General features: G+C 44.7%; 1 protein-coding gene across 7 annotated transcripts in view; it reads right to left on the bottom strand.

Annotated features, from left to right (window-relative positions):
- The window catches only part of ODF2 (outer dense fiber of sperm tails 2), a 37227-nt gene that overhangs the window by 8701 nt on the left and 4208 nt on the right, over nt 1–24318 (bottom strand). For 5 of the 7 annotated variants that reach the window (XM_081847532.1, XM_081847533.1, XM_081847535.1 and 2 more), the window contains 12 exons: nt 23497–23622; nt 17424–17594; nt 16042–16232; nt 14755–14884; nt 12016–12147; nt 10381–10455; nt 9279–9350; nt 8968–9084; nt 6510–6695; nt 4539–4648; nt 2533–2668; nt 1831–1941 (listed from right to left, as the gene is read on the bottom strand). In XM_081847532.1, coding sequence (XP_081703658.1) covers nt 1831–1941; nt 2533–2668; nt 4539–4648; nt 6510–6695; nt 8968–9084; nt 9279–9350; nt 10381–10455; nt 12016–12147; nt 14755–14884; nt 16042–16232; nt 17424–17594; nt 23497–23622 — 1557 coding nt within the window. Of the gene's footprint in view, nt 1–1830; nt 1942–2532; nt 2669–4538; nt 4649–6509; nt 6696–8967; nt 9085–9278; nt 9351–10380; nt 10456–12015; nt 12148–14754; nt 14885–16041; nt 16233–17423; nt 17595–23496; nt 23623–23780; nt 23965–24318 lie in introns of those variants that run through there. The other 2 variants (XM_081847537.1, XM_081847536.1) reach the window with 2 other exon arrangements.

Here is a 24318-nt window from a genome sequence, read left to right as displayed (position 1 = left end):
AAGATGATGGTGGGTTGTTGTTTTTTAAGAAGAAGACAAACATGTACAGCAGCTACATTATCAAATGGAACTGAATGAATCATGTTTCAGTTTGGGTTTAGTGAACGCAACTGTGAGAAATCTGAAGAGAAGGTATTAAAAGTCTTGTTCACATAGACACTCCATTTTTTAATCAGTCCTCAAAATAAAAGTCATTGCAGTTATGTTCTCACCTAAGGGAGTCAGAACTCAGAGGGAGACACACCCACCTTCCCTGCTGAACTGCTTTTCTCCATTTGTGTTAGAACACATAAACTCTACCTCTAACCCAGGGGTCAGCAACTTTTTTCAGCCGTGAGTCAGTCCACCGTCCCTCAGACCATGTGGTGGGCCGGACTATATTTTTTTTGGGGGGGGGGATGAACTAATTCCTATTTCCCCACAAATAACCCAGAGATGCAGTTTAAATAAAAGGACACATTCTACTCATGTAAAAACACGCTGATTCCCAGACCGTCCGTGGGCCAGATTGAGAAGGCGATTGGGCCGGATCTGGCCCCCAGGCCTTAGGTTGCGTACCCATGCTCTAACCTATACAGGTGCCTTTGGTTCATATTTTAGAGACAATTTCCTCTCTAAATAGCAAGAGTGGAATATAATTCTGAAATCCATAGCCTACAGCTCTACTCCTCATAATTCCACAGTGATGGGCTCATGACTGTAGGTTAATGCCACAATGGCCATCATTCTGTGAATCACTCTGACTGGGCAAGATACAACATAATGAATCCTCCCATTGTTTCTTTAAAAAAACACAACACCACACACCCAGCAATAGAAAAGCTCTGGAGGCATGGGGATCCATAATGAGCCATAATCTCCAGATTCCTAGCTTTTCTTTAAAAAAATAAAATCTCTAGCATCTGTAGAACCTGTTATATATGAGGCAAAATGTACGGGGACCATTCTTCTGTGAGCTACTCCTGCATGCAAGCCCTTTATGCGTAGACTTTGAAAGAGCCGAATTTCACTACAAGGTGAGACAAACCCCTTTCAAGTGTGACAGTTCAGATAATAAAAAGGTACTCTAAATTAGTGGACAAGGCTCTTATACAGGTGCTGGCTTTCCTCTTCATCGGCCTTTGCCAAGCTGGAGTCCTCTCCAGATGTTTTGTACTACAACTCCCACCATCTGCAGCATCATACAGCTGTGCTGCCTTGGTCTGATGGAAGCTGTAGTCTTCTGAAGGGTCTTGGTAAAGGTTGCCATTTATGAGCCTAGCCTAAGCCAAGGCATCTGCACCACCCAAGTATTTCATTGCCTCCAAGGACAGAGTGAGAGAAGCTCAAGCTCAAGTAAGAAAAGCCTTCAGAAACGCTTGAGAAAACTAACCAGTTTAAGCCTATTTTATGTTCTGCAGCTCTCAAATCATTCTCTGTATTTGATGTGCATTTGTTTATTGCTTTTTAATTACTACTACAATTAGGCACCTTTCAGATTTTGAAATATTGTAATCCATCTTGGGCAGAGGTATTTTTTAAAAAGATATATACTATTTCTACATTCAGTTCCCCAATAATAGGGGGCTACAAAATGAAACAGACCAACTTCAAATCCTTTCAGTAACACAAAGGGAGAAGATCAGGTGCTTATCAGGTACCCCCACCTCTTGCAAATATCTAGAAAAGAAATTGCCAAGTACTTGCTTAGACAAAAGACACAGAACGCCTGAAAACCAAAATGCAGCTCTGCCCCACTCCCCAAGTTCCAGGGCTTTGGAGCTCAGCAGGGCATTCCTGCCAGAAGACAGAGAAGGAAAGAGGGTGCCAAAGGTCTTTCGAGAGCAGTACCTGGTTCTTGTAACTTTCAATTGTCCCTTCGTAGTTCTTGAGGGATGCTTTGAGCATTGCTATTTCCTGCTGAGCTTTATTCAACTTTTCCTCCACCGGCAGAATGCTATTCTGGAGGAACCAGAAAAGAGACATGTTCAGTCAGAAGAGAAAGGACTGCTGGGCTGTACAACAAGCATCTCATTCTCCCTCTCATGAGAGTGTCAGTGCGAAGCAGATAGTTAAGAGTGTCAGCTAGAACCTGGGAGACCGGGGTTCAAATCCTCCACTCGGCCACAAAGCTCACCAGGTGACCTTCGGCCAGACACACTCATTCACAGCCTAATATACCTCACCAGGTTGTTGTGGGGATTAGAGGAGGAAGGGGGAGAAGCATGTACACCACCTTGAGCTCCTTGGAAAAAAGATGGGATAGAAATGCAATAAAATAAACAAACAAATCCCATTTGAAACATCTCTTGCACTATCTTCACTGAAATGATTGGAAGTTATTTTTAAAAATGCTCCTGTACATCCCATCAGGATGGTGGAGATGCCCCTAGCAGACCTAGAGCGGCTTGTGCCCTATGTATGTATGCTTTGGACTACAACTCTCAACAGTCCTAGCTAGCGTGATTGCGTTATGCTGGACTGATGGGAACTGTAGCCCAAAACATCTGGAAGGCCCCAGCATGGGGAAGACGAGGACTTTTCTCTACTAACCTTCAACCTCTCATTCTCCATTTTGAATGAGGTACTTTCTGTGACCTGCCGGTGCAGTTTGTCCACCATGGCATCTCTGTCTTCCCGCATCTTGTCTTCCATAGTGGTTTGCTGTTCCATCAAGTCTGAAATACGGCTTGAATACATGTCAGGGAAAGATACATTAGCCCAAGGAAGAAAGAAGCAGCCTCAGAAAGGTGACGATCTTTTTAAGGCACATTATTCCCATATAGCAGAAGAGGGAAATCTGTGGCCCTCCAAATGTTGGCTGGGGCTGATGGGAATCTAACAACAACAGAAAGGCAACAGACAGCCTGCCCCTGTTAGAGACAGCCAGTGTTGTGTTAGGGTTAGAGTGTTACACTAGGACTGGAAGAGATGCACATAGGTTCAAATCCCCACACAACCACAAAGCTTGGGTGACCTTGAGCCAATCATTATCTCTTTGCTTTCTTTTGCAGCAAAGAGAAGAGATTAATGTTTATATATCAATAATCTGGAAAAATTAGAACAGCTTCCCACATGCAACCCATCCCTTTTCATTTGGTCAAGGAACTTGAAAAGAACCAGACCTAGGAATTCACACTAAGGTAAATCCACCTAACTGTGCTACTATTCACATGGGAAGAGCAGTCTCAATCTCCCTATAGAGGTGGACACCCATTATGTATGACGGCCAAACTATATCAAGCTTTGCATGTAACGGGCATAGGATCTTTGGAAGACATGGGATTGGTTCACATCTAATGTCAAACTGAGATCAAATCCTAGTCTACCATCCTAACTCGAAATGCAAAAAATAAACCATGGTATGCCAGCTCGGATATTATGAATTGAGCTAAGAAGGCTTGGTCACAATTTCAACCCAGGCCTCCAGGGGAAATCAACATCTTCTGACATCCCAAATGCCAAGGAGCAGCTACTGGAATCATTTCACTTCAGATTTCCTAATGGATTCCCCTTTGCACTCGAGCTATCTGGACCCTAGGAACAACCACTGTGCAAGACTATTCCTCAGTTTTTGCAATTGTATAGAATACTTAGATTTGCTCAATATTAATTAATGCACTTAGCTTCTTTCATATTAGGGAATTTAAACCCAAGTCCACAGTCAAAAATCATACTGATCTGTCTCATAATGTCAGTAGTGAAATACTGGATATTTTTATTTGCTAAGTTTTTAAAAAAAGTAATTTCAAATTTTCCATTTAAAAGAACATACCAAGAGTGGCTCACAAAATTTATAAAATACCTCACAGACATAAACAGGGATTCAACTTCTCTGTTTTACTGGCAGCAATTTTTGTGTGCAAGGCTTTCATTTCCCTGTTTCACTACACTGGGGTGGTTAATGTCAGGTCTGAGGGCCCACTGGCATCTCTTTCTGGCCCTCGGAACACTTTTCAGACCAGACTGTCCTCTCTGCAGGCAACTGTTGTCTTTCATACCCCACACCCCGTTTCATAACCTGATCTCCTGTCATTCCTTCAGCCTTTCTGCAGAGAAGTCCACATTCTTTGACAGCTTAGTCCTTGAAAGCAGATTAAATGCAAAGAGGCCAATACCAGCATTCTGTGACTTACGCAAACTCGCACAATTTGAACCCCCTTTAGCACAGAGCACCAACAGGATTATATGCTGTACACAACACAGTTCTGAATGGATTTTTTAAAAAATAAAAAAATCACAGAGCTGGCAGAATTGCAGTCACAAGTCATGGAGGAAACAGAAATGACAGAGAACCAGGACATAAGGCCGTCACCTTCTTAACTAACTAAAAAGAGAGTAATGCAGTGATGGGGAACCTGTAGCTCTGCAGTATTGTTGGACTTTAAATTACCTCTACCTCAAACAATTGGCTATGCTGGCTGGGGCTGATGGAGCCCAGTAGCTTCTTCAGGAGCCCACAGTAATCTTTTCGATCTGAGTGCTGTGCTGCCTCCCATCCATCCCTCCACGCGAGCCGTTTTGGGAGCCAGCTCCAAATGGGACAGCACAGCTCTCACCTGTTCAGCATCACAATCTCGACTTCCAGATCACTTTTGTCTTTCACCACCTGGTTGTAGCGGCTTCTCCATGATTCCAAGGTGGACAACGCCTCAGCAACATAGTTGTCCTGCCAAGCAAGGCAACAGGCAAGGTTAGAAGAGCAGTCACATTGTTTGGCATAGAAAACAAGAACTCATCTGACACCCCACACTCATGACAAATTGTACAAAGCAAATACAATGGAACTTTGGGTAACATAACTCTCAGGTTGTGAACGTGGCAACCCCGGAAGTGTATACTTCCAGGTTTTGCCGTGCGCACATGCACAGAAGCACTCTATCGTGCCACACACATGCGCAGAAGGGGCACCTTCTAGCCACCTTCAGCCAAAGCCAAGCCTAGAAGATCAAGGCAAGCCCAATACAGATCAAATGCTCCTCAATGTCCTAACCAAGTTAAGTGGTCAACAGCATGCTCATTCTCCCCTATGCAGATTCTCCCCTTCTTTTCCTTTTCAGCTTTCACAAGGGTGGCACAGAGTTACATCTGCAGCGATGACTTTGATTATACTGTACCTTGCTTTAAATCAAGAATTAAAAGCTGTTTTGGTTGAGAACTAACCAGAGTTGTCATTTATCTCCAGTGCATCATAACACTAAGCCATATTAACATTGGACAGGAAGGGAAGGTGAGAAGAACAGAAAGAAGAAGAAGATGGGGAGGAGGTGCATAAGCCTATGGGGAGCTCCCAGGTAACATGTAACCATGGTTTACAGAGAGGAAAACGTTATATCCATTCCAGACAACAGAGGCTGGGAGAAGTCCCCAAAAAGCCTATTCTTCCTACCACTCCCCTTCTTCAGGACTCACTTTACAATAAGAACAGTGTGCCACCTCATAGGGTTGTTGCAGGACAAATGGGAGAAAGATCTTAACACCACCAAGAGCAATAAAAGTGAGGGGTTTTTTGTTTACTGTCACATATTGTGCTAATATAAGAATGCAAATCAAAATTCTACAACAGAGACAGTCAGTGTGCCCTCTGAATTCTGTTCTACTACAACTCCCATAATGATATGTCCACCACCAACATTTATTTATATAGTGCCACCAATGTACACGGCTCTACAACAGAATCAGAGAAGGAATTCTACCCTGAAAGACATACAAATATAAACCCTACTTTAAAATGCACAATTCATAAGTCATTAAGTCAGGTACAGTGAAACTAGTTAATCAGACCTAAAGGCCTCAGGAAGTATGGTTTTTAAAAAGATTTGAACATACAGAGTGATGTTCATCCCTGAACCATGTGATGCTGACTAGGGCTGATGGTAATTGGAGCCTAACACCACCACACTGGCTACTTGTGCTGTAAAACAATATATACCCTTCCTGGAACTCCCAGGCCTCCTCCTCCGACTGTAACCAATAAAATGTAGAAAGAGAAAGTCAGCAAGATTAATGGAGGATGAAGAGAAGAAGGGGAGGAGTATCAGGATTCAAAGCTGTCCCAGAGTTCAGACATACTGAATTTACTACTAGCATCATGGCTATTAAATAGTATTTGTTCTTTAACTGCCAGGTGGGCTTTAAAAAGGAATCTCTATGCCCTCAAGACAGTTAGTTAGTTACTTAACCAACTTTCCTCAGCAAGTTCTGCAACCTGTGAGTTTAGCAAAGCTCTTCTTCGGGCAAGAATGAGGCAGCTGTGTCATTCAGACTGTTTTAGTGACCTATAGAGCTCAAAAGCTTAAATCTCTCCAAGGAAACCTATGGACCAGGGTCCGCCCCACACCCATATTCTGCAAATCAAACCTCACAAGTAGCCAAGTATCTGTGCCTTTCCAAAGACACAGATGCAGCTTCAGTCTTTACTGCTGGTGTCCTCAAATGCAAAAATAAATGGTGTGAGGAGGCCACCCCACAAAACTTTGGCCCAATAGTAAGTGATGCCCTGGCATGGAGGCCACAAGAGCAACCATCACCTTTTCTGCCAGCTGGGCATTCAGTTGATCTGCATACTCCTCGCTGCGCTCCGCTCGCTCTTTCTGGGCCTTGATTGCATTCTTCAGGGCGTCCTTGTCACGCTCAGTCTTCATCTTCAGCTCTTTCAGCTGTTCCATGATATTTTCCACTTCTGCCTTGTGTTGAGCTGCAACACGCTCCAGATTCTGAAAGGAAGGCAATCAGGGTACATGAAGAAATTAATTGCGCTTCAGGCAGCCAAAGACTAACTTTTCCTCTCCGCAAGAGCTGAGAGCAGAGCAAGGCAACATAGAGAAATGTCTCAGGCCAGTCTTATACTATCCAAAGACCTAGCAAAACTAGCTGTACACAGTCTTAGTTCTGCATCTTTTTCTCAGTTGGTATATTGAAGGAAGATGTGTTCTGTCACCCCTTTCTTCACACTTATTCCTACCACCAAAAGTTTCTACTATAATCTCTAGCTGTCTGTCTATTTATTCTGGAGGATCCCGGGAAAACCACTGCTCTGGGGCAGGATGCTGGAACAGATGCAGAACCACTGTTGAACCCTAAGTTTTTGTATCCTTCTTTCCCTACTTCTGACCTAAATGATATTATACTGTTATATATATTGTCATTCATTATATGCTTGTTTCCGTAATTTTATTATTCTATCCTATTTTTCATGCTTCAGGACCTTTTAGCGGGCAGTGATGCACAAATTTAATAAAGCTAAAGACCAAAGTGGCTCGAGAAACTATTGGATTCTTTAGCAGAAAAAAACACCAGCTAAAAGTTTATAAGTAGCTATGTAAGAGAACAGGAAGCATCCATCAGCATGGGAAGCACAAGTAAGCTGAGTGAGACCAATGGTACTTAGTACTCAGCTTAGTACTGTCCTACACAGAAACACAAAAGAACCACTGTTGAACTGGGCAGTTTTCTTTATGACTAACTTTTAATATAAGAACTTATAAAAACAGCAGGCAGTAGGCACTATTTTAAGAGGCTCCCTTTTCTCACGCACAGGAGGGAATGCCCCTTCTAAAAAGCCTTTGGCAAGACAAGCCATATCAAAATCTAGTAAACTTCTAGCTTCAGAAACACTGTTTCAACCCATAAGAGAATATGACTGATTGAGTTAACATTTCCTTAAATGAGCTCCAACAGTATTTTAATACCACCTCCCAAAGTTTAAAAAGCACGGAACCGATGAGGAACAAGCAATGCAATATGTATGCTTACTCAGAAGTAAGTCCCACTATGTTTAATGGACAATTAAGTGTGCACAGGATTGCTGCTTCAGTGACTTAAGGTGACCCAGAATGAAAGCAATGGTTCTTTTCATACATGGCAATGTCTAACAAACTAGCACTACTTGGGCTCCTAAAGGACACAGTTGATGGACTCATGACTAGACCAAGTTGTCATGTATAAGTCCTGTAAAAGCCTTTGTCTGAAACAACTTCCTCGTTCCGAGACCATCACTTTGAGAAAAAGACGACAGGGCTGCCACAGCTTGGGCAAAGCTCAGCTCACATGAATAAATGGAATTCCATGAAGGCTCTGCAAAATCCAGGTTTTGGAATTTAATTATTGGGTGTGGTATGCCTAGAGTCTGGGGAAACTGGGGTGCAAGTTGGGCCACAATCTGACTGTATTCATGGAACATGGCAAACTGCTTCCATTCAATGAAAAGTTAACCTGCGTCTCCACCTCCATCATTCTGCCCGGACACTGAGGTCCAGTGCTGAGGGCCTTCTAGCGGTTCCCTCGCTACGAGAAGCCAAGTTATAGGGAACCACGCAGAGGGCCTTCTCGGTGGTGGCACCTGCCCTGTGGAACACCCTCTCACCAGATGTCAAAGAGAAAAACTACCAGACTTTTAGAATACATCTGAAGGCAGCCCTGCTTAGGGAAGCTTTTAATTTTTAATAGGTTATTGTATTTTAATCCTCTATTGGAAGCCACCCAGAGTGGCTGGGGAAACCTAGCCAGATGGGTGGGGTATAAATAATAAATTACTATTATTATATTATTATAATCATACCCCTGCTGGAATAAATGCCCCATCCCCTTGTTTGCAGAATGCATAGAATTCTGTGTGTGACCCAATGCCATGTCCCCATCACATCATTCACTACAATCTATTCTGAACTCAGGCCTAGTCTGAACGTGCAGAAAAAGGAGGTGGCTGGATTTTGTGATGGCAGAATAAAATGTACCACTTTGGACTGTGCCAAAGTGCGCTCCTCTGTTAAAAGCCCTCTGCACATAGTAGGTGACCACATAACAGAGGGAAAACTCTGCATAGTCTTCCTCTTAGTGTACTAACTAAAAAACGCACACACTCAGAGGAACACTGAAAAAATAATTGTATTCCTCCACCCCCCAACCTGAGAGGTCCACTGTACCACCTCATCTGGCTGACTGAATAGCACTAGGCACTGTTTGCTCAATATCGCAAAGGTACTGTACCCGGATCTGGATCTGCAGGCGGTTATTCTCAGCTTCTTTGTTGCGCAGCTGTGCCTGCAGGTGGCCCCTCACGGCTTCCATGGATTTGGAGAGTTCAGATGCGGTCTTTGCTTGGTCCTAAAAGAAGGGGGCGGGGAGGGAAACAGGTCCATAAGATGAAGCTCAGCTTCTCTAAATCTTCACCCTATTGCCCCCCAATTTTACTGTGAAGCCAGGTAGACGCTTCCGAGCCAGATGGGCAGGGCAGAAATAACAAATCAGCATCATCACCATCATCTCACAGCATAAAATGCCTCAGGAAAAAAACTTACCTTTTCCGTCTGTATCTGAACCATTAGATCATCAACTTCTTTTTCTTTCTCTTGCAGTTTTTTTACCAATTGCTGCAAAACAGAAAACCAGTGGTTGACGATCGTAATTATTTGTCAAGTGTTCAAAATTTCCTTGGTGATGTGCAACAACTGAAACAACCAAGCAACCCCAACGTCAATCTTGTATTTAAGTACTAGCCTGGTAGCCATAGGTGAGAGGGAACGCCATGTAGGCCACGGAGTGGGCCGGTGGAGGAGTGCCAGAGGGCTTCTTCCTCCCCTGTGCCCAGCACAGAAATGAAGCAAGCTGCGGGAGGGATGGAACACTCCACCACCACCCCTCCTGGAAAAGCAGGCTAGTATTATTAATTTTCTTTTGCGGGAAAGTAACTGTTTTGCACTTGTTTACAAAGCTGCCCTAAATTGCTGGCATGTAATCTAACAGACGCAACAGCAAAGTAAAGTAAGAAACAGGAAAGTGAGCAAACTGAGGCTCCATTTCTAAACGTTGATGTAACCCAACCCAATGAACTTATGATGAAGGGCAGATAACTAATTGAAATATGTAAAGGTAACTTGCAACTTACACACACTTGACTTGTGTGCAAATATATAAAATAAAAAGGGTGCAGAACTCCTGGTGGCCGGGGGGGGGGGGGCTTTCACAATCCCACCTGCCATTGAACCCAATGCATTTTCCCTATACATGATTTTTTGCTTTACCCTGGAACATAACCCCCATGTAAGCTGAGAATCACCAGGAAGAAAAATAATAAAAAGCTTCACGAGTCATGAGGCAGAAGAACTGAACAAACATTCATTTCCCTCTGGCGACTGTTTAGAAAAGATGTATGTTAATTGATGAATTGGTCTTCAATTGTCCTTATAACAGCCCTAGGTGGATTATTTTCCCCATTTTACAGATCAAGGAACTGAGGCAAGTGCCATTTCTTCATTAGAAAACTAATGCTCCAGTTGCACCGCCAGTGCTTCAGGCACAGCACTTTGTCCGCAGGCAGGATTTTGTTTCAAGAACATGATCTTAAGTTCCTTCAATATACAGGCAAGAAACACAGAGAGTGAATTTCTGGCATATATTTACCGCTTTTTCGGCATCAGCTTCAGTAAGCCTCTTCATTAGTTGCGCTTGCTGCTCCGCCAACTTCTGAGAGTCTTTCTGCAGAAAGTGTTAAAGAGAGAGAGGAAGAAACCAAAAAGATTTATGGAAGGTGTTTTTTTTTTTTTTTTTTTTTAATCCATCCTTTTTCCTACAGGGCTGGCTTTTGAAGAGCAATGATGGTGTTGCTTCTGAAAGGAGTGTGTGTGTCGCTGACTTCTGTACCAAAAAGAAAACTATATGGTAATGATATAAAATGATAGTAATGAGAATATATGTAGATAAAAGACTACAAAGTTAAGATAAAATAATGTAAGCAGTAGTATTGTATGTACAAAAAACCAGAAAGAGGAAGTTGAGGGAAGTCGGGGGGGGGGGGGGAAATGGGTTGCTTGAATTTTGTTTTTATATGATTTATGTGACTATGATAAATTTAAATTGTAAAACCTAGTGGGGGAAAAAGAAAAGAAAAGAAAAGAAAAAGAAAACTATCCCTTTGTGCCCCTTTCCCTAATGCTAGCAAACCCAACATTATGAAACACTACAGTGGTGTACAAAATAAGCAAAATTTTGTGTGTGTGTTATTACTACAGTGGTTAAGAACTCAGGTTAAGAACTTAATTCGTTCTGGAGATCCGTTCTTAACCAGAAACTGTTCTTAACCTGAGGTACCACTTTAGCTAATGGGGCCTCCCACTGCTGCCAGAGCAGGATTTCTGTTCTCATCCTGAAGCAAAGTTCTTAACCCGAGGTACTATTTCTTGGTTAGTGGAATCTGTAACCTGAAGCGTATGTAACCTGAAGCGTCTGTAACCTGAGGTACCACTGTATACAGGACACTAATAGGCAACCCTTTTGATTGAGACACTTCAAGCTGACTGTGAGACTGATCAGCATTGCAATCTGCCTAGATATTTTGATCAGAAAATTTGTGTTTTCTTGGACCAGTTTAGGATTCTCTAGGGTAACATACCAGATAGTCAAACACAATCATAACACAGAAAATGTAATCCAGAGGTGCCTTCTGTCACACCAAAGGGCTGCTCTACACCTTGTGCATAAGCACTGCATCAAACAGGGCTCACAAAATCTGAAGACTCAGGGTGGGGATAGGGAACCTGCAATTGTCCACGTGATGATGGACCACAATGCCCACCAAACCCTGACCACTGGCCATGACAGCTATGGCTAGCAAGAGCTGGTTCAACAGCGATTTCTGGCGTCTGTGCAGACGCGATTTCCGGTGCTGCGCAGGTGGCTCGGTTCAGGGGCGGCTGGTTAAACAACCCCCGAGGGCTGCTTGTGGCCCATGGGCCTTAGGTTGCTGACCCCTGATCTCAATTCTAGAGGCACCACAATACCTACCCCTAAGGGAGACGAGTCAGATGTACCAGTGGGCCTACTCAGTAGAAGACAGCTTCCTAAAGATGCACTTCCTCTTGCATAAGCAGATTTTGAGAACCATATAGGAATTTGCCCGTGACAGCACTATGCACTTCTACTACCCTGTTTGTGCAAAACTACTAGCAGGCATATTTGCTCCGCACACAGTTCTTTAGGTCGAGTCCAAAGAAAAGTAGGAATCAGGACCAGAGAGCAGGTGTTTCGGTCCTCACTCACCTCTCGACCATGTTGCTCTCTAAGCAGGTCTCGCAGCGTACGGTTGGTTTCCTCAAAAGTACTTAACTTCTGCAACAGCAGTTCTTTTTGTCTAGTAAGTGTGTTGATGTCTGAGACTGTCATGTTCTTCTCCTGGGGGGAGGAAGAAAAAAACCAAAGCCAAGGCTATCAGATTTGCTATCCGGCACTAAAGCTTCCAAATCTTTATTCAGCAAGGCTTTGCCAGCTACATGTGTAAACAGCTTCAGGGCAAGTTTTGGATACTATTTCTGCTATTCAGGTACTTAAAAATAAACTGTTCCACAGTGCTTTACATTTGCCACCTCGCCTACAGTTGAAATCTAAGATTAGCAGAGCAGAGCTGCAGATATTAACTGATCAACTCATAACTTGATTAAAGATGTAGGACTGAATAAAAAGATGCCACTGTTTAATTAGGAAGCAAAGTCTGTACTTGGAAATTGTTATTTTTTTAGTACACACAGTTATTGAGAACTGTAGGTGTAGAGTAAGCGCCAAGACATTTTGCTCCAACTTATCCCAATTTCACATACAAAAGTTGACCCTTACACCAGGAACTAAACAGTGTCCTCTGCTGTCAATAAAATTAGCAGGGCAGTTTCCTAGAAGGAATTAGCACCCATATTAATATGGATCTTCAGAACCAGAAGACTTACTGAACTGCTGCAGTCAACTGTTACAACCATGCAAGGAGCACAATTTAGCTTGGCCAGGTTTCAACTCAAACCATGCTTGCCACAAGTTTTTCCGCAAACTGTGCCTATCTATCCATCAGTTGGCATCACTTGTGACATCAGCCAATAGGCAGGAGGACAAAGTTTAATCTTCTGTTGTTGCTGTAATGGGAACAGGATCACACAGCCTAAGCAGCAGGATTAAAGGTGGGAGTTTGAGATTGGGTACTTGAAAGGCTTTTGAAAATCTCCTCCTTCCCTTTGAAGTTCCTATTCCAAGCAAAGTCAGAGCACTGGAGAAGTTCCCTCCTTTCCTTGCAAGACTTGCCTCTCTTAGTCCCTTCCTGATAAGGATCTGGCCCCTGGAAGCTAAAGAGGTTGCCCCCTCTCTCTCTCTCACACACACACACATTATGTAGGAAGCATGGTGCCCTCATTTGTGAGGGTCTGGTTTGTACACACATAAGAACAAGGTGGAAGGATAGATGAGCAGAGGAGAAATCATATGCTTGGGGCTCCCCCCTCCTCAAATAAAAACCTACACTGTAAAGAGCAGCACAGCAGGTAAAGGGCTGGGATTGAACCCCCCTCCTTGATGTGTATCTATTTGCAGTTGTTTAATAAAACAGGGAAGGGAGCAGATGATTCAAAACTTATTGAATTGAATCCACAGGTGCCTTCAGTAATCAGATGTCCTTGCTTCAGCTGAAGGAGTTCAGAACCAACTGCGGCATTTGCAAACAAAAAAGAGGAGATGAAGCAATTTTTGCCAACTCTCTAGGGCTGGGTGATGTTAGGTTTTCAACACCCAAACATCTCTGCTTGGTAATAAACTGCAATGTTGAAAGAAGCTATACTGGGCCCAGCTGGTGAGACGCTGGATGAAACTGCAGCAGCTCTCACCGCGGCAGCTGAGGTGCTTTGGACTCCAGCACCTCACAGGCTGAGGCCAATGCAACTGGCCCCAGCCTGCTGATCAGCTGGAGGGTGGAAAGGCTCCTGCCTGCAGCGGGCTGAGCAAGCTCCAACAGGGAGCAGAGACCTTGGGGGGTCCTTTGCAAAGCTCCTTCAGGCACGCTGCCTCTTTGTGGGATGGTTGTTCACCCTGAGAAGACAGACACAGCTCACCCTTCTGGGCTAAATCTGCAAGGCAGGGTGGGGGGAGTCTAATGGAGTGGGGGGCAAGTCTAACAGGCGAGTGGGAGCTCCTTTCAACATCTCCATTAAGGGGCACACAGCCGTGCACCCGAGTGGAGAAATGTGATGGAGCCTGCACCTCCCCATCTGAACAGCCGCGATCGTGCTCATACTCACATGCAAGCAGGAGCCGAAATGGGGCTCTCACAGCTGGGGAACACATTAATAGATTCCCTCACCCCACCACTGGCTTGTGTGAGCCGGTGGCAGGTCAGGGGCTCCATAAAAGTGATTGGCTGAGGTGAAGGCAGAGGCACACTCCTCAGCCAAGCAGTTTAAGGAAGCGGAGGGAGGAACAAGCTATATCATGCCTCGCTGATGCAGCTAGTTTCTCCCACTGCCGGTGAGAGGGACAGACCACGATGATGGTTTCACTTGATGGTATGTCACTGGTGAAACTGCTGCCGCTCCGGAGTCCCTCTGCCTCCAAAACCCGGCTGCAGTTTGTTTTCCCCTCAGCATGCTGGGTGCTGGTAGCAGAGGAGGCAGCGGTTTCATCCAAGATAAACTGCTGAGTGAAACCGCCATCGTTGTCTCCCTTTCATACCAGTCCTGAGCAATATATCAATATGTCGCCCAGGCCTACAACTCTCCCTTCGGTTTCCCCTGCCAAGTCCTGTATGTAGTGTTACCACCTCATCTTCCTTGTACATCTAGACAAGCTTAAGCAACACCACCTGGGAATGGCCAGGGGAGCAGGCAGTCGCGCTTTTGCTCTTTTCCTAATCAATAGACCAAGGCAAGCCACCAGACTCCCCACTGAAACCGCCTGCTCCTCTTTGGGGATGCTCCCAACCACCACCTTTTGAAAAGCTGTTTCTGTGCACTACTCTGGACTGGCACATACAGATTTTAGTTTGCAGATAGCGTCCTTCAGGGCCTTAATCTGTTTGGCGGCAGCTGCTCCATCCAGCTCAGCCTCCACTAGCTTGGACATCAAGCATTCTTTCTCGTGCATCAAGTGCCGCTTCTGAAGTCTGGAAAGGAATAATGTGTTAATCCTCAAATAGCATGGGACAGGGGGCAGAGGATTATCATTTATTCATTTTTTAACCCAATTTTTATTAAATCCCCTATGCCTTGTAAAAAAGGCCAGAAAAGACACTGGGCTGGAGATTGTGCCCCTGATGTGCCAGTTTTAAATGTATAAGGAATCTTGAAACAATTATAAGGAGGAAAAAAGGTTAAGTTAAGTCCAGTCGTGAATGACTCTGGGGTTGCTGTGCTCATCTCACTATACTGGCTGAGGGAGCCGACATTTGTCCGCAGACAGTTTTTCCGGGTCATGTGGCCAGCATGACTAAGCCGCTTCTGGCAAACCAGAGCAGCGCACGGAAATGCCGTTTATCTTCCCGCCGGAGTGGTACCTACTTGCACTTTGACGTGCTTTCAAACTGCTAGGTTGACAGGAACTGGGACTGAGCAACGGGAGCTCACCCCGTCACGGAGATTCGAACCGCCGACCTTCTGATCGACAAGCCCTAGGCTCTGTGATTTAGACCACAACGCCACCCACATCCCAAGGAGGTACTTAAAGTAATAGAATTCCTTGCCTCTCACCATGAAGAAGCACAGCCTACCAACCTCAGGATTCTGCCACATGTTTATAGACTGAGCTTGAACAACATAATCACAACAACAGCAGAAGGCGTAGGTCACACCACATCCTCCAAATGCTCTTAGCTGCCCAGGAGCTGCAGTCTATCACGAGAAGTTTGACCCTCTACTGATAGTTCTGCTGGTGCTTATGAGCACTTGTCTGGGACAAATGGGGGCATTTCCCCTGGTTTGACACAGGCCCCACAGTAGCAGGTGCAGGAGTAACAGTGCACACAATACAGTTGCCATTTTCAGCGGCTTCCACCCAGACTGCTGAATCCTGGCTATGTCAGGGATATTTGGTTGCAATGGTTCAGATCAGTTATTCCAAGAAAGCCCTGCTGCTCTGAAGCGGACCGAGGCTGCTCCCAATGAAATAGGCCAAGTGTAAAAATCATAACCCTGCTTCAAAGGAGAGAATAAGAACCCACGACTACAACCACCTGTAAATTGTAAAGGGCCATGGGTTTTGCCCATAGCTGCTCTCCCAAACCCAGTGATATACAGAGATAGGAAGGGTCAAAGGCTTAATTACATGCTAAGGTCTTTCTCCTCCTTCATACGTTCAATATTGCGCCGGAGAACAGTGTTCTCATGCTCTGTCTCCACCAGTTCCTGAGTGACCTCGTCCAGCTCTTCCTTTTGCTCTTCAAGGAGACGCTTAGCCACACATCGCCCATCATCCCGCTTTGGCATTTTGATCTGAGGACAGATCTGAGGACACATCTAACAAATTCAACAGAGAGAAAGAGATAAATTTTTCACCCACAATATATCAGAAAATAAAAACACTTTGGCCAACAAATTTAGGAAGATTTTAGTAAAAGAGGAAATATCACAATTCTGCCCATTCATCCAGCCCATTCAAAGTGGAACAAATTCTGCTTTGCCCAACAGGAAGGTGGGCTCTAATAATGCAGAGAGTGAACACTGGTCACCTGAACAGAACTCCTGTACTTGGAGCTGTTCCATTGTTACAGCGTACCGTAGCGTCTAGACTAAATGCCCCCAGGTCTTATTCTTACAGGGCTGCAATTTGGAGGATGTCAATTGAACAGGGCAACACACATTATACCAATTTATATGCTAGCCATTACTGAACATGAAGAGCAAGTCAATAATCCTCTTAATAAAGGTAAAGGGACCCCTGACCATTAGGTCCAGTCGTGACCAACTCTGGGGTTGCGGCGCTCATTTCGCTTTACCGGCCAAGGGAGCTGGCATACAGCTTCCGGGTCATGTGGCGAACCAAAGCAGCGCACGGAAACGCCGTTTACCTTCCCACTAGACCAGTACCTATTTATCTACTTGCACTTTGACATGCTTTCGAACTGCTAGGTGGGCAGGAGCTGGGACTGAGCAACAGGAGCTCACCCCGTCACGGGGATTCGAACCACCGACCTTCTGATCGGCAAGTCCTAGGCTCTGTGGTTTAACCCACAGCGCCACCCGCATCCCAATCCTCTTAATAGAAGCCTGCTAATTTTGCTATAGCTGTTTTGTTCTGCTAGCTTTGGAAAACTTGTCATCAGGCACCTTTTCTTGTTCTCTGCTGTCTTTTTTAAACAGGGTAAAAAAAAAAAGGCAGAATAGGTGGGGTGGGGAACCTGAGACCCTCCAGATGCCCAACTCACATCGCTCCCAGCCAGCATGGCCAGTGGTTAAGGATAATGGGATTGGAATCCAGCAACGTAAGGAGTGCCAAAGGCTCCCTGTGACCTCTCTTTCCTCTTCAAACTCAGGTTTAAACAATGAAATTGACTGGCGGAAGGATGGGGCAAAAATCTTCACACAATTCACCCTAACCACAAGACGTTTTAACAAGGGGGTTGTGCCACATCATTTTCTACAAAATTCCAAAGGTTCATTCCAAACATGTTGGAAGAAGAAATATCAACTCAACTCTGACTGCCTCACCTCATTTTTCAAGGTGCCCACCACGTTCATTAAGCTCCCTATCTTCTTCTCGTACTTGTCCATTTTGCAGTGAATGGCGTCCTCCTCGTCTGTTGAAAGATCACTCAAGCGGAGCACTGACAGTAACTTATCTGAATCTGGAGGAGTTATTTCCAGGCGATGGGTTGGTCCCTGATTGAGAATAGGACAGAGGCTGTTATTTTGCTTCTTACACCTTTCCTCTCATGAGAGGTGTTTTTTTTAAAAAAAACCAACAACAAGAAAATATCCTTAAAAAACCTGTTTTTAAAAATCATTCTACAAACAGTTAAAAACATCGTGATCTCAGGGTTGCCAGGAAAACTGTCTTTCAGACGTCAAACTCCTGGGTAAAGAGGAATGATTGCTCTTTTAGGTCCTTGATCCCAATGCATTCAGGATTTTATATGCTGGTACTAACACCATGAATTGAGCCCGGTCGCTCACCGGCAGCCAATGCAGTGCTTTCTGGACTGGGGGAGCAGTGGTTTCATGGGGCTGCCCCACTCACCACCCAGCAGCTGCATTCTGCACCATCCTCCACACCCTCCTGTCCTCAAGGGCAGCCCCACAAATCAGATATCATGTCAAACAGCTATTAACAGACAGGCCCTCAGTTATTTTGTCTGATGACTTTTTAATTAGGTGTCATGTCATGTCGCTCACTCCTCCAGGACTGTACCAAAGAAGAGAACATGAGTCAGTCTCCCATCTCCATTGTTAAAATGGAAATGCTGAACTGGAAGATTACTTCACTCAAGTAGATGTGATCAATTCCGCACACATCTGGCTGGATTTCCCCAGACAGTCTGCGTGGCTTATAGCATATATAAAAACATAACACATCAAGCACTAAAAACCTCCCAATACAGGGCTGCCTTCAGGTGTCTTCTAAAAGTTGTGTAATTCTTTATCTCTTTGACATCTGAAGGGAGGGCGTTCCACAAGGTGGGTGCCATTACCGAGAAGGCCCTCTGCCTGGAACAAGCAGAAGACCCTTGGAGCAGGACCTCTGTGTCCAGGCTGAGCAGTGGGGGTGGAGACACTCCTTCAGGTATACTGGGTCAAGGTGGTTTACGGCTTTAAAGGTCAGCACCGACACTTTGAATTGTGCTCAGAAACGCACTGAGAGCCAATGAAGATCCTTTAGGACAGGTGTTATATGGTCCCGGCAGCCACTCCCATTCACCAAGTCACCTTCAAAGGTAGAGTGCATTATAGTAGTCCACGCAGGAGACAACCAGAGCATGTACCACTCTGACGAGACAGTGTGCAGGCAGGTAGGGTCTCAGCCTATGTACCAGATGGAGCTGGTAGACAGCTGTCCTGGACACAGAATTGACCTGCACCCCCACTGACAGCTGTGAGTCCAACATGACTCCCAGGTTGCACACCTGGTCCTTCAGGGGCACAGTTACCCCATTCAGGACCAGAGAGTCCTCCACATCCACCCTCCCCCTCTCCTCCAAAACAGTAGTTCTGTCTTGTCAGGATTCATCCTCAATCTGTTAGCTGCCATCCATCTACCCAACCACCTCCAAACACTCACACAGGACCTTAAATGTCCTCACTGGTTCTGATTTGAAGGAGAGGTAGAGCTGAGTATCATCCGCATACTGATGAACACCCAGCCCAAAGCCCTTGATATCTCCTAGCGGCTTCATGTAGATGTTAAAAAGCACAGGGGAGAGGACAGAGCCCTGAGACACCCCACAAGTAAGAGGCCAGGGGTCTGAACACTGATCCCCCCACGCCACTTTCTGGACATGGCCCAGGAGGAAGGAGCGGAACCACTGCATAGCACTGCCCACAACTCCCAGCTCCTCTAGACGGTCCAGGAGGAAGTCATGGTTGATGGTATCGAAGGTTGCTGAGAGATCCAGCAGGACCAGGAAACTGCTTTCACCTCTATCCTTAGCCCACTGGAGATCACTGACCAGTGAGACCAAGGCAATTTCAGTCCCATGATGAGGCCTCAATCCCAACTGGAAGGGGTCTAAATGGTTTTAATCCTCCAGGCATGCCTGGAGTGGTTCAGCGACCACCCGTTGTTCAGCAACCACCTTGCCCAAGAATGAAAGATTTGAAACTGGGCAATAGCTGGTCATATCGGCCAGGTCCAAAGATGGTTTTTAAAGAAGCATTTAATAACCACTTCTTTCCACGGGTCTGGGAAGGCTCCTTCACAGAGGGAAGCATTCACCACCCCCAGAGCCCATCCCCCAGTCCTTCGTGGCTCGCTTTGATTAGCCAGGTTGTGCAAGGATCAAGGAGACAGGTGGTCTGTTTCACTCATCCAAACAGCCTGTCCACATCCTCGGAGGTAACAGATTGGAACTGATCCCATGCAACTTAACTAGACAGGACTCTAGCACTCTCCCGCCCGCCCTGCTCCCACAGTGGAGTCTACCTCTTTCCAAATCTGAGTGACTTTATCTGCAAAGAATTTAGCAAAATCATTGCAGGAGATTTTGTGGTCCTCAACAGGCCCCAATGGCAAAGGAGGCGGTTATATTGCAAACCACCTGAAAGTGTCTCCTGCTGCTGTTCTCTGCAGATGCAATAGAGGTGGTGAAGAAAGTCTTTGCTGTTGCTATTACCACTTGGTAGGCTCAGTGTTGAGCTCTAAGCTGTGTCCTGTCCAATTCAGAATGAGTTTTCTGCCACTGGTGCTATAGTCATCTCAGCAATTGTTTCATTGCCCTCAGCTCCGGGGAAAAGCACAGGGCTGTCCAGGATCCATGCAATCGGAGAGGGCACTTCAGAGCCAGTCAGTCGACAGCCCTGGTTAACTCCGCATTCCAGTGGGACACCAGGGAATCAGCGGAAAGGCCATCAACATGGGATAAAACATTAAGAAAGATCTAGAAATTTGGTCAAAATGGAAGCTTTCCTTGTTGGGTCGGATCGCTGCTATAAAGATGAATGTATTGCCAAAAATGTTGTTTTTGTTTCAAACTTTACAGATTGTGGACAAGACGGAGTGCTTTCGGAAGTGGCAGAAAGATATTTCTAAATTTGTCTGGCAGGGCAAAAAGCCCAGAATAAAATTTAAAATATTGACCGATGCTAAAGAAAGAGGGGGGTTTGCCCTGCCAGACATGAAGTTGTACTACGAATCAGCAGCATTCTGCTGGTTGAAAGATTGGCTACTTCTTGAGAACACTGACATTTTGGATTTGGAAGGGTTCAACAATGCTTTTGGGTGGCATGCATATTTGTGGTACGACAAGGTAAAAGCTAATAGAGTATTCAAAAACCATATTGTCAGGAAAGCTGTGTTTAATGTCTGGACAAGATATAAAGACTTATTGGAAAACAAGACCCCAAGGTGGCTATCACCTATGGAGGCTAAGGCTCTGAAAAAACTCAATATGGAGGCCAAGTGGCCGAAATATTGGGAGATACTAGAACAAGATCGAGACACATTGAGAGAATACTCATCGCAAAGTATTGGAAGAATACTCATCGCAAAGTATTGGAAGACACAAGATTTGCCCACTCTGGAAGAATGGCAGATGCAAGTGATTGACTATATGGAATTGGGAGAAATGACTGGCAGAATCCGAGACCTGGAAGAAGAGTCGGTGGAAGAGGACTGGAAGAAGTTCAAAGAATATCTCCAAAAACATTGTAAAATGTTTGAATGTTAAAATGATGTTGGATATAAAGATAATATGGCATCAGTGACATGTTAAAAAGAAATATGTAAAAATGTTTTAAGAAAAAAAAGGGTAAGACCAGATTATTATTATGCCGAAACTAAACAAATTATACAAGGGATTAAGGTATAAAGAACATGTGATAAATGGTCTTAAAAGGAAAGGAAACCAAAGGCATAATAAGTTGAAATGTATAATATTGAATAAGATTGGAAAGAGGGTAAGGAATTGCTGAACTTGATTGTGTAAAGGGGAACACAGAAAAGGGAGATGTGAGGAAGTCAGGAAAGAGGGCTATAAAGACAGTAATCAAGAAATTAGATTTTTATTTTTTCTCTGTTTTTTGTTTTTTCTGATTGTTTTTATTTTTTTTTTCATTTTCGGTTTTGGACTATGTTGTTTTTGATTGTCTTTCTTATCTATTTTTTTTTACTGTGATACTTGTTTTGTTATGCAAAATCTTAATAAATATTTTATTTTTTTAAAAAAAACATCCCCTACCACTCTCTGGAAACCCTTTGGATCCACTAAGCGGCAGGGGCAGACCATTCAAATGATTCCCATCTCCCAGCGGAGGGGAAGGGTCACAGAGAAGTCTATCATTTTCATTTTACAGTAAGTACACTGAATGATGATCTAAATACCAAATAGACATTTAATTTTGACTTCCCCCTGCCCTTTCCACGGTTCACTTCATGATTTTCTTTTCCACTACATAGTCTAATTAATCCCTATCTTTTCATTTTCTCATTTTCTATATCTCAATAGTTATTGCTGCTGAATTAACTCGGTTACTGCTAACTTTTTAATCACAGTTCAGTAGTTTTCTTGCACCCAGAGCAAGCAGGGTGCAAGAGGAGCAGATGGAGTACAGAAGCTCCATGGCTGAACCAGAATCTTGAAGATTATGGTGGCTGTCACAAACCTTCATCTCCTTTACACTGCACAAGGGAAAGGGAATGCCCCATCATAATACAAGAATATTTTCATACCAAAGCATTTGAACTGAAGATTCATCCTCCTGTCCCAAAATACAGACCTAGACCCCCCAAATTGTCAAACAATTTCATTGTCTTTTCACGATCCTCAAACCCAAATCCATGTACCAAAATAAATAGATCTTATTTGTAACCATTAATGCTCCCTGTGGACGTATACCACAGGAAGTTATAACCCATTGATTTATTTTAATTAGTTTTTTGTTCTATATATTAAAAACAAGAACAACACTTTCATAAAAGCAAACGTCTCTTTTAAAAACCCGAGGCTCATTCCCAAGCTCTTCCTGGGGGAAATCCTGGGGGTGGGTACATACAGCTCCTGAGCATGGGAAGCCAGAGAATCAACTAGGTGCCAGGCAAAAACATTCCTCTATAACCAGGCCTTTGGCTGATTAAACCATCTATGGCCTTTTAAACAGGGCAACAGTGGGAAGAGTTATTGTTTTCGTTTCTTATGTTATGTATTTTTCTGTTTTTATACGGTAAACCACCCTGTGATCCTTGGATGAAGGGCAATATAAAAAAATTAATAAATAATAACTGTTGGCAAGGTGGCTAACATGAAAAGCTGCCTTATACAGAGACAGACAGTTAGTCCATCTAGCTCAGAACTGCCCAACATGCTCTATAGCAGTGGTTTTCAACCAGTGTACCATGGCACCCTGGAGTGCCTTGAATGATGGTCAGGGGTGCCGCGGACAACACTGGCCTCTGTCTCTCTTTCCTTCCCTACCTTTTCTGATGCCCAAAGACTTGCACAGCTGTTTGTTGCAATGGTCTTGGCTACAATCTCCACAAGTGAATGGTGCTTCTGGGGCTGGCCAGGGGGTGCTGGTTGCCAGGAGCTGAGGCAGTCTCCAAGTAAACAAGTTAGCGGACAAGGGAGCCCAGCAAGCCAGTCCACTGGCCCTTGCTGTTGGGAATGCACAGACAAGTGGGAGGCCAGGCAGGCACTGTGCTGGCCTTTGTTGTGCTCACTGTGTGCAATGCCTGCCTGGGAGCTGAGTGCCCAACGCCAAAGGGAAGCCTTTCTGCCATGCAGGTCCGGCGGCACCTGCTACTGCCACTGCTGTCTTCCTAGGTAAGGTGCTTGCCTCATGTTCACCTTTGGCCAGTCTCCAAGGGGCAAGGGGTGACAAAACTGGACTTTTGAGGCTCTGAGCGTGTTTCCCCACAGGGAAGCCGCAGAACGAATGTAGTTGGTCAAGACAGCCATGAACTCAAAAAGGTTGAAAACCTCTGCTCTACAGGATTTCAGCCAGGAATGCTTCAGCACACCTGGGACCTTCCGCACACAAAGCATGTGCTCTATGACTGAGCATCAACTTCTTCCGAGTTCAGCTTCTGAAAAGGCCTGTTATTAGGCTGCAAAAGAAACAGCAGCTGTCCTACCTCCCACTTGTATGATGACTCTCGGCAAGATGTTTTGCCTGGGGGCATCCAGGGGACTTTGGTTTTTACTCGAACACTGCGGCGCACATTCACGGTATCCCCTTTCATTTTCTGCTTGTGCTTTTGCTGTGAGGATGGGGGAGAGGGGGGGAGAGAGAGAGAGAGAGAAAGAGAAGTAGTATACCGTTTTAGTTGCCCAAAACACTTGCTGAGATTACTTCCACCCCTAAAATTCGTGCAACAAAACTGGAAGCCCCCAACAAAACTATTCCAACAAACTGTACCACGAAAAAGGCTTCACATTCTACATCACAGTGCAGTCTCAGTAACCATGCTCAGGAAAAAGAAATATAGGTACCGCATAGCGAGGAGTATGGTACCCCTGAAAGCAGCTTTATTCTTTGTCAGTCAGCATCATTATGACATCATCATGTCTCTTAGTCTCTTATGATGCAAGGTGGGCCTTAGTTACCCTGGGAAGATTAGATCTAGTGTATGGTAGGAAAGATTTAGGTCACAGCTGCAGCAAAGTACTGATTGTGAATTGGAAACACATGATTCTGCATCTGATCACAGGGCCACCTGCTACAGGACTTACCAGGAACCTGAAGATGCTGAATGGGTAGGCTGCAATACATCTTTGAAAGTGACCTTTACTGCTGAAAGGCCTCGGGCCAAAACGCATGTATGTAGACAACAGAATCGCAGACAAGACACCAACTCTTAGAAAGACAACAGAAGGTGTTTCACAAGACTAGATGAAATTACAATTCTCCTGTGGCCCACAATATTTGCATGTGTTAAGAAAGATTTGACAAGGTG

This window comes from Podarcis erhardii, assembly GCF_964252035.2.
Source record: "Podarcis erhardii genome assembly, chromosome: Z".
In the NCBI taxonomy this organism is placed as follows: Eukaryota; Metazoa; Chordata; class Lepidosauria; order Squamata; family Lacertidae; genus Podarcis; species Podarcis erhardii.
This window is presented reverse-complemented; position numbering and strand designations above follow the sequence as displayed.